The sequence below is a fragment of the Bufo gargarizans genome, chromosome 3, assembly GCF_014858855.1.
Source record: "Bufo gargarizans isolate SCDJY-AF-19 chromosome 3, ASM1485885v1, whole genome shotgun sequence".
In the NCBI taxonomy this organism is placed as follows: domain Eukaryota; kingdom Metazoa; phylum Chordata; class Amphibia; order Anura; family Bufonidae; genus Bufo; species Bufo gargarizans.
Window position 1 is genome coordinate 592,862,367 of NC_058082.1, and position 14,154 is coordinate 592,876,520.

Here is a 14,154-nt window from a genome sequence, read left to right on the forward strand (position 1 = left end):
TTGATTTTGGTTAATTTTTATTTATTTAATTTTTATTTTAATTCATTTCCCTATCCACATTTGTTTGCAGGGGATTTACCTACATGTTGCTGCCTTTTGCAGCCCTCTAGCTCTTTCCTGGGCTGTTTTACAGCCTTTTTAGTGCCGAAAAGTTCGGGTCCCCATTGACTTCAATGGGGTTCGGGTTCGGGACGAAGTTCGGATCGGGTTCGGATCCCGAACCCGAACATTTCCGGGATGTTCGGCCGAACTTCTCGAACCCGAACATCCAGGTGTTCGCTCAACTCTAGTCATAAGTGTTAGCCTTTTTGGTGGGAGTCTTTTGAATTCCAGCCGGTAGCCATCCTTTACCCATGTACTTGATGTTATACTTTGCCAGGCTTGAAAATAAGAAGACAGCTGACCCCCACCTAAGCCCTGGCATCATTGTTGGGGGAACGTTGGAGGACTGGGGTTTGGACCTGAATAAAAGGCCCTTTGATTTATCTCTCCTCCAGTCACTGCCTTTCTTTTGAAACCTATCCTCATTCTTCATCCTCATACATAGCCCACACAATTACTGCAGAATATTATAAAGAGATAATCTCCCCAAAGGGAGACTGTGGGGTACAACCCCTCTTACCCCTCCCAGGAGTGCCATGCTGGTTTCTGTGTGATGCTCCTGCTTCTCCATGCTGAGTATCCCCTTCCTCCTGCATGATGGTGATACACTGGAGGTGGACTAGAAGGAAAGTCTTGCTGTCCGCTACATCCACCTCTCCTTCCAATTTGGCTGGCTGGCGTCCTCTTTTTATGGGTCGCACATTGCCGGTCATGTTTTTGGCCCCTCCCCTGCTACGTGTGGAATGCACACGTCACTACTGGTGCACCTGTGGATGCGCGCCGGAACCAGGACCTGCATGAGCCCGCCAAGCCAGGGAGAGGACACCCTCCTCCTCCCTCCGGAACTTTGCCCGGACCTGCATGAGCCCGCCAAGCCAGGGAGAGGACACCCTCCTCCTCCCTCCGGAACTTTGCCCGGCCGCAAGTATGAAGGTACGAGGTGGCTGCCAGGCATCACCCCATGGCATAAAGGAAAAGAGGACCGTGCGTACCGGACTTTAACAGCGGCTCCTAGTGGAGACTTACGCCGTCAGGAACTTCTAAGAGGTATGGCATAAAAAAAAAAATAGAAGCCCTGCAGCCTCCTAAGTGATCCGGGAAAGATTCAACCCCTGTCCTAAGGGCAGGAAACAGGAAGAAACTGAGGATGGAATGGGATAAACACCGTAAAAAATAAACTGTGCTAAATAAACCATTTTTGTCACCTTACATCAGAAAAAGTACAACAGCAAGCGATCAAAAAGGCATTTGCCCACCAAAATAGTACCAATCTAACCGGCACCTCATACCGCAAAAAATGAGCCCCTACCTGAGACAATCGCCCAAAAAATAAAAAAAACTATGGCTCAGAATATGGAGACACTAAAACATCATTTTTTTTTAGTTTTAAAAAAGCTGTTATTGTGCAAAACCTACATAAATAAATAAAAAATATACATATTAGGTATTGGTGCGTCCATATCAACCGGCTCTATAAAAATATCACATGACCTAACCCCTCAGATGAACACCGTAAAAAATAAAAACTGTGCTAAATAAACCATTTTTTGTCACCTTACATCACAAAAAGTGTAATAGCAAGCGATCAACAAGTCAGACGCACCCCAAAATAGTGCCTATAAAACCGTCAACTCATCCCGCAAAAATCATACCCTACCCAAGGTATTCACCCAAAAACTGAAAAGATTATGGCTCTGCGACTATGGAAACACTAAAACATGATTTTTTTTTTTTCCATATAAATGGCCCACCCTGTAGAGAAATTAAAACTTGGAAATTAGCATTTTTTTATTTTTTGGTAAATTTGGTATTTTTTTATAAATAAAAATTATTTTTTTTTACTTCATTTTACCAGTGTCATGAAGTACAATATGTGACGAAAAAACTATCTCAGAATGGCCTGGATAACCCAAAGCGTTTTAAAGTTATCACCACTTAAAGTGACACTGGTCAGATTTGCAAAAAATGGCCTGGTCCTTAAGGTGAAATAAGGCTGTGTCCCAAAGGGGTTAAAATAATATTTACACTATTTAGGCAAAAAAAAAATATACATATGTGGTATTGTTATAATCTTACTAACAGCAAAAAACACACCCGGATAAGGCTACATAGCCAGGAAAATAAAGTTATAGCTGTTGGAAGACGACGAAAGAAGTTGCTTTGCCATAAATGCCCAAAACAGGCTGGCCTCTAAGAGGGTTAAACCAGGGATCCAAAACTGATGATGGACATCAAACAGGGATTATAAAGTAATAATTCGCCTGAAGAAAACATTTCTACTTCTAATATAAACGAGTAAAAGTGCTGATAACAGAAACAATAGCTCTTCCTAGGGGCTGCCACATTCTGTCCTGTCAAGCAACCACAAACACTTTTTGACCATCAATATGGTCGAATGTATAAAATAAATTGGTAGAGCTTCCCAAAGACCGGCCATTAATAAAGCTTTATGCCACCAGGGAAGCTCTGGACACAAAGGTGACCGCACAACACGCCATTAACGCGACCTGAGGACAAATGTCGCCTCAGAAAACAGACAAAAAAAAAGAGGCGGGAAGCGGCTTGGAGATCACGTGACCTCTCCAGTTCGCTCTCCCAAACTCTGGAAGGCGGGAAGTCAGTCAAGTCAGTTACGTCACGAGGAGGAGGCGGCGACCTCGCGGTCTGACTGTGCGTTCCCGGCGTGCCTTGGGCGGCCTGAGGTCGGCCATCTTGTTCCGGCGGTGAGGCGGCGAGCTAGTCTCCGCGGTCTCCTTTTATCCTTTCCCTCAAACCTTGGCTGTCTGGTTGTCCCACCCCTTCCTCCGTCGCTTCCCTCAGTGCACGGGACATGTCGGAACAACGGTAGTGGGTTCTGCCGGAGCAGGAGAGACCGAGGCGAAGAAGAAGACGTCGCCTGACCCCACCTCTTCTGCGGCCTGTTCCCCCTCACACGGTCGCGCAGACAGCATGGACGCCGTGAACGCATTCAACCAGGAGGTGAGGGTGCGCTGCAGTGTTGGCTGGGGTGGTGTCCTCTGTGAGGAGGAAGGACGGCGCCACAAGGCTCCGGCCTGTTGTGCTGGGGAGGGGGTGTAGTCCAATGCGAAATGGACAGGTCAATGACATGCACTCTGGTGCTGAGCACATCCTGGAACGTGGACGCAGACTTGTGATATTCCCTGTGCTCGGCCCCAGCTGGTGGCTGCTTTTAGCAGGCCTATTGAAGGGCATCTGTCAGCAGTTTTGTGCCTATGAAACCGGCTGACCTGTTACATGTGCTCTTGGCAGCTGAAGGCATCTGTGTTGGTCTCATGTTCATATGCGCCTGCATTGTTAAGAAAAATTGTTTTAATAAATGCACGTAACTCTCTACACCAGAAGCCTCTGCTCTCTCTGCAGGTGCTGTGTCCTCTGCACTTTGACAGGGCCGGGCACAATGTTTTCACTGCCTGGCCCTTGTCAAAGTGCAGAGGGTGCAGCAGTTGCGGAGAGAGCAGAGTCTCTGGGTGTAATGGCCACGCCCCCTTTGCACCTAGAGGCTCGTGTGCATGTATTAAAACATTTTTTTCGCCAATGTGGGCACATATGAACATGGGGCCAACACACATGCCTTCTACATAGGGGATAATGTAAAAATAAAACTGCTTGAATTTATTTTATTTTTTTTCAGCTCCACAATAATAGTAAATGGAGCTATTAAGTAGTATAACTTGTCCTGCAAAAAACAAGCCCTAATATAGCTATGAGAACAAGAAAATAAAAAAACTGTCTCTGGGAAGGTAGGGAGGTAAAACTCAAGATATTTTTAAGAGTTAAATACGCAAAAGAGCGTGCTATGGTGGATTTACACCTTGCAGTGATCGGGAACGAGCGTTCCTGGGCAGCAGATTGTGCCGTCTAAACAGTGATCTGCTGCCCAGAAACAATGCAGCTGTCCTCCTACTGTGGAGGTGATCTCTGCATGTAAATGCGGCGGTCTCCTCCAATGAACGAGCAGCCAACTTTCAGGAAGGAACGCTTCCGTCCTGGAAATCTGCTGCTCATCTGCACTAAGCAGACTTGGACATCAGGAGAAGAGGCGTGGATGCTTCTGTGGTGGCCGGAGTCATGTGAGAACGCATACGTTCCTGTCTCTGCCACCTTGGTTCTCAAGTATCTGAAACAGCTCTGTCACAGCCAGCTGGCAGCAAAGCATGTAGCAGTGCGATGATGTCATCAAAGTGCTTCTTGCTGTACACAGGTAACCGCCGCCAGAAGAAACAGTAAGTTCAGGGCTGTGGATCAGCAGCAACCCCGGTGGGACAACCCCTTAAAGGCAGAGTTCACACTTAACCCCGGTGGGACAACCCCTTAAAGGCAGAGTTCACACTTCAGTTATTTGTTCAGTTATTTCTATCAGTTATTGTCAGCTAAAAACAAACTGCAGTTTTCAATTCGTCATATAACAACCACCGGTGACCCCTGTTTGTTTCCATTAGTCTGTTTTTGTGTATGAAAAAAATATGACTGTGTGCTAAGCCCTCAATACATATGTAAACATAGCCTTAAAGGGGTTGTGCAGGCTCTTAAATGTAATTTTAGTTGTGTAAACCTAATCTAGTCTCCTACACCGTATGTTACTGTACTACTTTTACTGGGTCTTCACTTCAATCTTTATGCTCCTACTGCGCTTTTTTTGTTTACAACCTGAACTTCTGGATTGTGGGTGAGCAGCAGCCACAACGCTTCCCATAGTGCCATGTGCTGCAGGATCTCACAGAAATGTAAACGCCCACTACACCTTTCCCCGAGCTGAGAACGCCACCCACTGCACTCTCCATCACGTGGACTCCAGGATCACATGGGGCTGATGAAGGGCTTCATGGCAGGCCTGGTCGTGATGTCGGAATAAATCCAGTCTCTGCAGAGGGTGCAGTTATGTGACCACTCTCCTGATCTCTGGAGTGGGACAGAAAAAGTAGCCAGAGTACATTAGTAAGTTGCAGGGCCTGGCAGTAGAAGCACATAGAAAATAGGGCAGACACACATGAGCGAGTTCAGGGTGAGAAACTCACTGCGTGTGTCAGTCAGTTCCCATTCAGAACTCTACTCCTCTGACAGAATTGCGCAGCCTAAAGTCTGTCCCTTTGAGACCTGGAATCTATATCTATTGAATTACACTGACTGCTTTACCATTTGCTAAAGTCGGTAGATAACCATTTACACACCTGTCAATATGGTAATGTTATCTTTTGTAATAGCACGCAGCAATCGAAAAACAAGCGATGATTTGTAAATTTTCCAGCTTGGATCTTTGAATCTGATTGAAAGATTATTGTTGCCACTACATCCCCTTGTCTAATCCGAAATCTTCCAGTCGTTAGCAGTGTATTAGCTCTCGAGATGACAGCAGTGATTGCAATAATGGGCAAGCCAAAAAATATTCAGTGAATCTCATCTAGCTGCACATCTTTCAAACGCATACATTTTGAAAATATCTGCCCGTCTAATAGGACTCTAATTTGCATATGTATCAAACCGTTTTTTTTTACACAATAAAAGCACACAGAGCTATGGGGACTGGGTATTGCGAATGTGCTAGCGTCCATCTAGTAACCCATGTCCTCAGCAATATACACAAAATCCCGGTGACAGGTTCCCTTTAATGAGACCAGTAAATGCAAGCGGCCTGCAAAGGGAAGCTTACTTAGGCTTGTAGCATACTTGCCACTACGCCGCAACAGCCTGCTGGCAGTGTGAAACAGGTCTTACCTGGCTCCCAGCGCTGGCTCCACGCTCTCTCTTCTGTCACCACAAATTGCAATACAATATGAAGGCAGTGCATTATAGAACAGGATAAGTTGAGCAGATTGATATACATTTATGTGGGAAAAGATTCACTAAAACTTGTAATTTTATATATCAAGTCAGCAATAGCAGATTGGCGTGGGTCCTCGGAAGTTGAACCCCCACCAATCAGCTGTTTGAAGAGCTTCTGTGGCCTATTCCGTGTACGAAGCACAGCGATGTACATTGTATAGCAGCTGTGCTTGGTATTGCAGCTCAGCACTATTCACTCGAATGGGAATGATCTACGCCTAGGCCGCCTGACTGATGTGACATCACTGGCCTAGGAATAGCCCGAGCGTTCAGAGCGCTGCAGCCTCTTCAAACAGCTGATCAGCAGGGTTCCTGGGAGGTGGACCCATGCAGATCTTAGGCTACTTTTACACTAGCGTTAATATTTTCCGCTATTAAGATCAGTCATAGGGTCTCAATACCGGAAAAAAGCTTGTTTTGTCCCCATTCATTGTCAATGGGGACAAAACGTAACTGAAAACGTTCTCATACCAGAGAGCATGCTGTGGTTTGCTTTCCATCCTGGGATGCAGAGCAAGACTGATCCGTTTTCTCTGACCCAATAGAAAACAGATCCGTTCCCTATTGACTTTCATGACGGATGCGTCTTGGCTATGTTAAAGATAATACAACCGGATCCATGCATAACGGATGCAGATAGTAGTATTATCAGTAACGGGAGCGTTTTTGCTGAACCCTGCCGGATCCAGCAAAAACGCTAGTGTGAAAGTAGCCTTAAGGTCCATTCACACGTCCGTTGTGTATTGCGAATCCGCAATACACCGGGCCGACACCCTTATAGAAATGCCTATTCTTGTCCACTATTGTGGACAAGAATAGGACATGTTGTATTTTTTTTGGGAGCAGCGGATTGGAACATCGGGGCCGTGCACCGGAAATGCGGATGCGGACAGCACACTGTGTGCTGTCCGCATCTCTTCCGGACCCAATCTACGGCCGTGTGAATGGACCCTTATATTGATGACGTATCCTGAGGATACATCCTCAATATATAATTCCCATATAGCCCCTTTCTTCTTTCCAACTTCATTGTTCGTGTGGGAGGTGTTTTCAGTGATTGATGGCTTTCTTTGTGTAAAGGCTCATTTACACTGTGCCGATGAGCAATTTTTGAAAAGGAAGCGTTCCTTCCCAATAACTGCCTGCTCGTCAGTGGAAGTGTAGCACTGAATTTACCTGCAGAGATCACCTCCACTGTATGAGGACGAGCAATGGCAACTGTCACGGTTTCTGGCAGCAGAGTGCTGTTTAGACAGCACAATCTGCTGTGTAGAGACGATGACTGTGGTGTCTGCAAGATCATTTCACCTGATAAATGAGCGTTTGGCTTGTTCATCAACTTCTTAGGCACCTTTAGGCCCCTTGCAGACAAGCGTTTGTCATGGTGCAAGTTGGCAGCTCAGCTCCTGGCCTGACCTCCCAGCACTGACTGGGTCACATAGCATTATGTTAATTTGTGCTGCTATGTAACCCTTACAGTTCTGGAATGTATTGGATAACACTGGAAGCATTACGTCAGTGTTATCCAATACATTTCAGAACTGTAAGGGTTACATAGCAGCATAAATCAATATAATGTGAAACTGCAAGGGGCCTTATACAGGCAAATTATTGGAAACAAATGTTCATTCTGACAATTGGGAAGCCTAAATGGGCCTTAAGTGTGTATAGCGAGAGCTGATAATACCTCCCCCCGTGATCAATGAAATCAGAAATAGCAGAGATTTTAAATGTATAAATTACAGAATATTTTCCCACAAAACTTTGGCAATTATAACATGCTGCCTGCAAATTGCATTCTGTTTTGGAGTGATGGGTACTCTTAGAGTTTAGAGGGGGGTGACTAAGCCAGTTCTAGGTGGCTGGGCTTATGGATACAATTAGTGATGCTACATCTTTAAAGGGGTTCTGCAGTTTCTTTAAACTGATGATCTATTCTCTGGATAGATCATCAGCATCTGATTGGCGTGGGCTTGACACCCATGACCCCTGGCGATCAGCTTTGAGAAGGCACTGGCAGTAGCGCCGCAGCCTGCTCGCTGTTTACCGCCGGCCCAGTGACGTCACGACTAGTATCAGTGGCCTAGGTGGGGCTAAGCTCCATTCAGCTGATCGGCAGGGGTCCCGGGTGTCGCACCCCCGCCAATCAGATGCTGATGATCTATCCAGAGGATAGATCATCAGTTTAAAATAACTGCAGAACCCCTTTAATTTTATTGACCTTTAACATATATGTATGTGTATACAGTTGCAAGAAAAAGTATGATGTGAACCCTTTGGAATGATATCGATTTCTGCACAAATTGGTAATAAAATGTGATCTGATTTTCATCTAAGTCACAACAATAGACAATCACAGTCTGCTTAAACTAATAACACACACAGAATTAAATGTTACCATGTTTTTATTGAACACACCAGGTGGAAAAAGTATGTGAACCCTTGGATTTAATAACCGGTTGAACCTCCTTTTGGCAGCAATAACTTCAACCAAACGTTTCCTGTAGTTGCAGATCAGACGTGCACAACGGTCAGGAGTAATTCTTAACCATTCCTCTTTACAGAACTGTTTCAGTTCAGCAATATTCTTGGGATGTCTGCTGTGAATCACTTTCTTGAGGTCATGCCACAGCATCTCAATCGGGTTGAGGTCAGGACTCTGACTGGGCCAATCCAGAAGGTGTATTTTCTTCTGTTTAAGCCATTCTATTGTTGATTTACTTCTATGCTTTGGGTCGTTGTCCTGTTGCAATCAGCCGTCTTCTGTTGAGCTTCAGCTGGTGGACAGATGACCTTAAAGGGGTTTTCCCATCATATTGATCACTGTTAAATCTGTTAATGATTTGACGGTGATCATTTTTGTAAATATACTTGATAGGGATCGACCGATATTGTGTTTTTTTTTTTTTTTTTTTAATAGGGCCGATAATTTAGCCCTAAAATAGCCGATAATTTATACCGATATTCTGTGAATTTTCATTTTTGAAAAAAATAAATCCTACACAAATCTGCTGAAAATGAATGTTTATTGTTAACATGGTGTTTTTTTTTTTTTTTTTAATCTTTTTCATTAAGGGTACTTTCACACTTGCGGCAGGACGAGTCCGACAGGCTGTTCACAATGTCGGATCCGTCCTGCGGCTATTTCGCCGGACCGCTGCTCCGTCCCCATTGACTATAATGGGGACGGGGGCGTAGCTCCGGCGCAGCACGGCAAAAGCCGCTGGACTAAAAAGCCTGACATGCAGTAATTTTAGTAAGGCGGCCTTTCGCCATGCACCGCCGTGCTGCGAAGGTGCTCCGCCCCCGTCCCCATTATAGTCAATAGGGACGGAGCGGCGGCACGGCGAAATAGCCGCAGGACGGATCCGACATGGTGAACAGCCTGTCGGATCCGTCCTGCCGCAAGTGTGAAAGTACCCTTATACTTAATATTTTGGGGTTTGTGATATATATATATATATATATATATATATATATATATATATATATATATATATATATACACATATATTATTTTTTTATTATTTTTTTAATTAACTTTTAGCCCCCTTAGGGACTAGAACCCTTGTCCTATTCACCCTGATAGAGATCTATCAGGGTGAATAGGATCTCACACTGTCCCTGCTGCTCTGTGCTTTGTGCACACAGCAGCAAGGGAGCTATGGCAGCCAGGGCTTCAATAGCGTCCTGGCTGCCGTGGTAACCGATCGGAGCCCCAGGCTTACACTGCTGGGGCTCCGATCGGAGGGGAGAGGGGACCCTGTGAATAATACTGGGGGAGCTTGGGTGGGGGGGTGCGCACTGCGCCACCAATGTTCTTAATGTGGGGGTGGGGGGCGCACTGCGCCACCAATGAAGATAAATCTCTCATTTTGAGAGATTTATCTTCATTGGTGGCGCAGTAGCCACAGCCCCGCCCCTCCTCTTCCCATCTGTCTCTTCATTGGCGGCAGCAGCAGCACAGGGGGAGGGAGACACTACTTCCTTCTCCCCTGTGCTGCTGAGGGAACACGGAGAGCGCTATCAGCAGCGCGATCTGTGTTCCCCATACGTTATCGGAATATCTGCAAAATAGATACCGATAACGGTCGAAATCCTGAATATCGGCCGATAATATCGGTAAAACCGATAATCGGTCGATCCCTAATACTTGATTAACAAATTCCCACTGTTTAGAATAAAATTCATCCCCACTTACCTCATTGTTGTGATTCGGTCTCCCCTGGTTACGGCCACAGCTCTTCTCCAGACTCCCGGTGGCTGCACTTGCGCAGAACACCTTTTCTCCCGGCCGGGCCGCTCGCTGTCCTGAACGCTGCCGCGCATGCGCGATGGTGACTTCTTCCTGGCCAGAATAGTACAGAGCTGCGAATGCGCACGACGGCTCTGTACTATACTGGCCAGGAATAAGTCACCATGGCGCGTGCGCGTTCAGTCCAGCGAGCGGCCCGGCCGGGAGAAGACTTCAATCAAGATGAAACCCGCCACCAGCCAGAATCCAGGAAGTTAACGGCGCGCTGGCAGCAGGTAAGTATAAAAAGGCGAAGTGGGAATTCCCCTTTAAGTTCTCCTGCAAAATGTCTTGATAAACTTGGGAATTAATTTTTCCTTCGATGAGAGCAATCCGTCCAGGCCCTGACGCAGCAAAGCAGCCCTAAACCATGATGCCCCCACCACCATACTTCACAGTTGGGATGAGGTTTTGATGTTGGTGTGCTGTGCCTCTTTTTCTCCACACATAATGTACGTTTCTTCCAAACAACTCAACTTTGGTTTCATCTGTCCACAGAATATTTTGCCAGTACTGCTGTGGAACATCCAGGTGCTCTTGTGCAAACTGTAAACGTGCAGCAATGGGTTTTTTTTTTTTTTTTGGACAGCAGTGGATTCCTCTGTGAAATCCATTTTTATTTAGTGTTTTACATATCGTAGATTCGCTAACAGGGATGTTAGCATATGCCAGAGACTTTTGTAAGTCTTTAGCTGACACTCTAGGATTCTTCTTCACCTCATTGAGCAGCCAGCGCTGTGCTCTTGCAGTCATCTTTACAGGATGGCCACTCCTAGGGAGAGTAGCAGCAGTGCTGAACTTTCTCCATTTATAGACAATTTGTCTTACCGTGGACTGATGAACAGCAAGGCTTTTAGAGATACTTTTATAACCCTTTCCAGCTTTATGCAAGTCAACAATTCCTAATTGTAGGTCTTCTGAGAGCTCTTTTGTGCGAGGCATCATTCACATCAGGCAATGCTTCTTGTGAAAAGCAAACCCAGAACTGGTGTGTTTTTTTTTTTTGTTTGTTTGTTTTTTAGGGCAGGACAGCTGTAACCAACACCTCCCATCTCATTGATTGGACTCAAGTTGGCTGACACCTCACTCCAATTAGCTCTTGGACATCTTATTAGTCTAGGGCAGTGATGGTGAACCTTTTAGAAACAGAGTGCCCAAACTGCAACCAAATACCCACTTATTTATCGCAAAGTGCCAACACGGCAATTTAACCTGAATACCAATATAGTATATCTTCCATGAACTTTATCATTTAGCTATAATGGCTTAATATCCTACATTCAGTGTGCTGCCTGTGCTGTTCATAGTGCGTCCTGTGCTGATGAATGGCAGGAAAAGTCTAAAGCATATTGGTACGCCATAGACTTTTTCCAAGGCGCGGGTGCCCACAGAGAGGGCTCTGAGTGCCGCCTCTGGCACCTGTGCCATAGGTTCGCCATCACTGGTCTAGGGGTTCACATACTTTTTCAACCTGCACTGTGAATGTTTACACGGTGTGTTCAATAAAAACATGGTAACATTTTATTCTTTGTGTGTTATTAGTTTAAGCAGACTGTGATTGTCTATTGTTGTGACTTAGATGATCAGATCACATTTTATGACCATTTTGTGCAGAAATCCATATCATTCCAAAGGGTTCACATACTTTTTATTGCAACTGTATATATTTCAATCACTAGGGGGCATGGCTTTTATAAATGCAGTGGTATACCTGTATCACTGTTACATTGACAGTCTATTAGTCTGTGGCACAATGTAATAGACTTACACGTGGCAGGCCCCTTGCTGCCATGGTAGTGCATCAGCGTCCCATGATTATGTTCACAGGGGCACGATGGTTACAGGAAGCCTAGTTCCTCTGACTGCCTATTGACCACGGCATCTAGGGAGTTAAGCTGCCAGCATTGAAGTTATCTCCAGTTCAGCCGTTACAGCGTGAGCCTGGCTAGAGTGGGTGTCCGGTGGTGATCTAGAGGTATGCTAAAACTTCAGTCCCTACAGCCCACACCAGGATTATGTGGCCACCTATCGGCCAGTGTAATACAGGCCTAACTGCTTTCCCTCACAGCAGCTGTAAACTGATAATGGATCACTTATCTGAGATGTAATAAGTTGTGTTGACTGCTACAGAACAGCGTAATGGCATAGTACTGCTGAGATAAAACAAACAAATTCCGCTCAAACTTTTTTTATTTTATCATGAGGGTAACTTTGAAAGTTTTATCTACGTTGGTGTACTTTGCACCAAGTTTATCAAATCTTGAATGTTTATTTGTCACTTTTGATAACTAGCGCTCCTTCCCCCGTCAAATTCAGGGAAAGGCCAGTTAGGCTGTAGCTGCCACATATTTAAAGAAGCACGCCCATTTTATTTATTTTTATTCTATAAAACTAAAGGTATATTTACAAGTAAGGCTACTTTCACACTCGCGTTTAGTGCGGATCCGTTAAATATCTGTACAAGCGCATCCGTTCAGAACGGATCAGTTTGTATTATCTTTAACATAGCCAAAACGGATCTGCTTGAACACCATTGAGTCAACGAAGGATGGATCAGTTTTCTATTGTGCCATTTTGTGTCAGTAAAAACGGATCCGTCCCCATTGACTTACATTGTGTATTAGGACGGATCCTTTTGGCTCAGTTTTGTCAGACGGACACCAAAACATTTCAAGCAGCGTTTTGGTGACCACCTCCAAAGCGGAATGGAGAGGGAACGGAGGCAAACTGATGCATTCTGAGCGTATCCTTTTCCATTCAGAATGCATTAGGGCAAAACTAATCCGTTTTGGACAGCTTGTGAGAGCTCTGAACGGATCTCATAAATGGAAACCAAAACACCAGTGTGAAAGTAGCTTAAAGGGAACCTGTCATGTGGATATTTGATTATAATCTAACAAATTATATACAATCATGAACTACTAAAAAGTACCTTAGATGTATTCACTTACTGGTGTGACAGATGGTTACCTCATAATATACACACAAATATGCCACATGCCAATGAGCTGATTTGAGTCCAGTGTGATGTCATTGAGTCCAGCGTATTTTTAATTCAGAGCTATAGCCACTCCCCTGCCCACTTGCTGCTGATTCATATTGAAAATAACTGTCAATCAGCAGCAGGTAGGCGAGAAGAGTCAGGAGCTCATGAATATTCAGGACTCATCATTATGAGCTGGAGCTTTTCAATACAAGATGTTGGCAGATTGACTGGGTCATTTTAAAGAAAGTGACCCAGCATTTTGCTGAGAGAATCAGTCACTTATTTATGTTGCCCTTAGTTAGGACACCATAAAACTGGTGACAGGTTCCCTTTAAGTCAGTTCTTACTGTTGTGAGGGTGGGCGTTTCCTGCATAATGTTGTTTCCACGCACTGATCCTACTCCTGGGTGTCTGTATCCTCATCGTCTTGACAGAACCTTATGTCATTCGGTTATGTGACCAGTTTTCAAACTTCCAAACATCAAAACACTTTGGTTCCATCAGGCTCCATTCACACGTCCGCAACGTGTTTTGCGGAGCCGCGGATCCGCAAAACACAGAAAGCGACAGTGTGTTCCGCACATTGCCGGCACTATAGAATATGCCTATTCTTGTCGGCAATTGCGGACAAGAATAGGACATGTTCTATTTTTTTTTTTTTCAGGAACGGAATTGCGGACCCGAAAGTGCGGGCCCGCAATTCTGTGTCCGGGCAGCATATCGTGCTGCCCCATAGAAATGAATGGGTCCGCAAATTGCGGACGTCTGAATGGAGCCTTATTGTGTTTAATTTCCTGAAATAAAGGGTATTATAGAATAGCGAATAGATCTATGCATTTGCTGGTTGTTTCATTTATCTGCTACGTGGAACCCATGTGACTTGATCTGGCCACATGACCATGTGATGTCAAAAGTTGATTTCAGATAAGTG

General features: G+C 45.0%; 1 protein-coding gene across 1 annotated transcript in view; it reads left to right on the forward strand.

Annotated features, from left to right (window-relative positions):
• The first annotated feature begins 2,775 nt into the window (after positions 1–2,775).
• SCAF4 (SR-related CTD associated factor 4) overlaps positions 2,776–14,154 on the forward strand; it is a 120,083-nt gene continuing 108,704 nt past the window's right edge. Inside the window, 1 exon segment of the mRNA XM_044284401.1 lies at positions 2,776–3,081. Within this exon segment, the coding sequence (XP_044140336.1) occupies positions 3,052–3,081 (30 nt within the window). The 5' untranslated portion in view covers positions 2,776–3,051.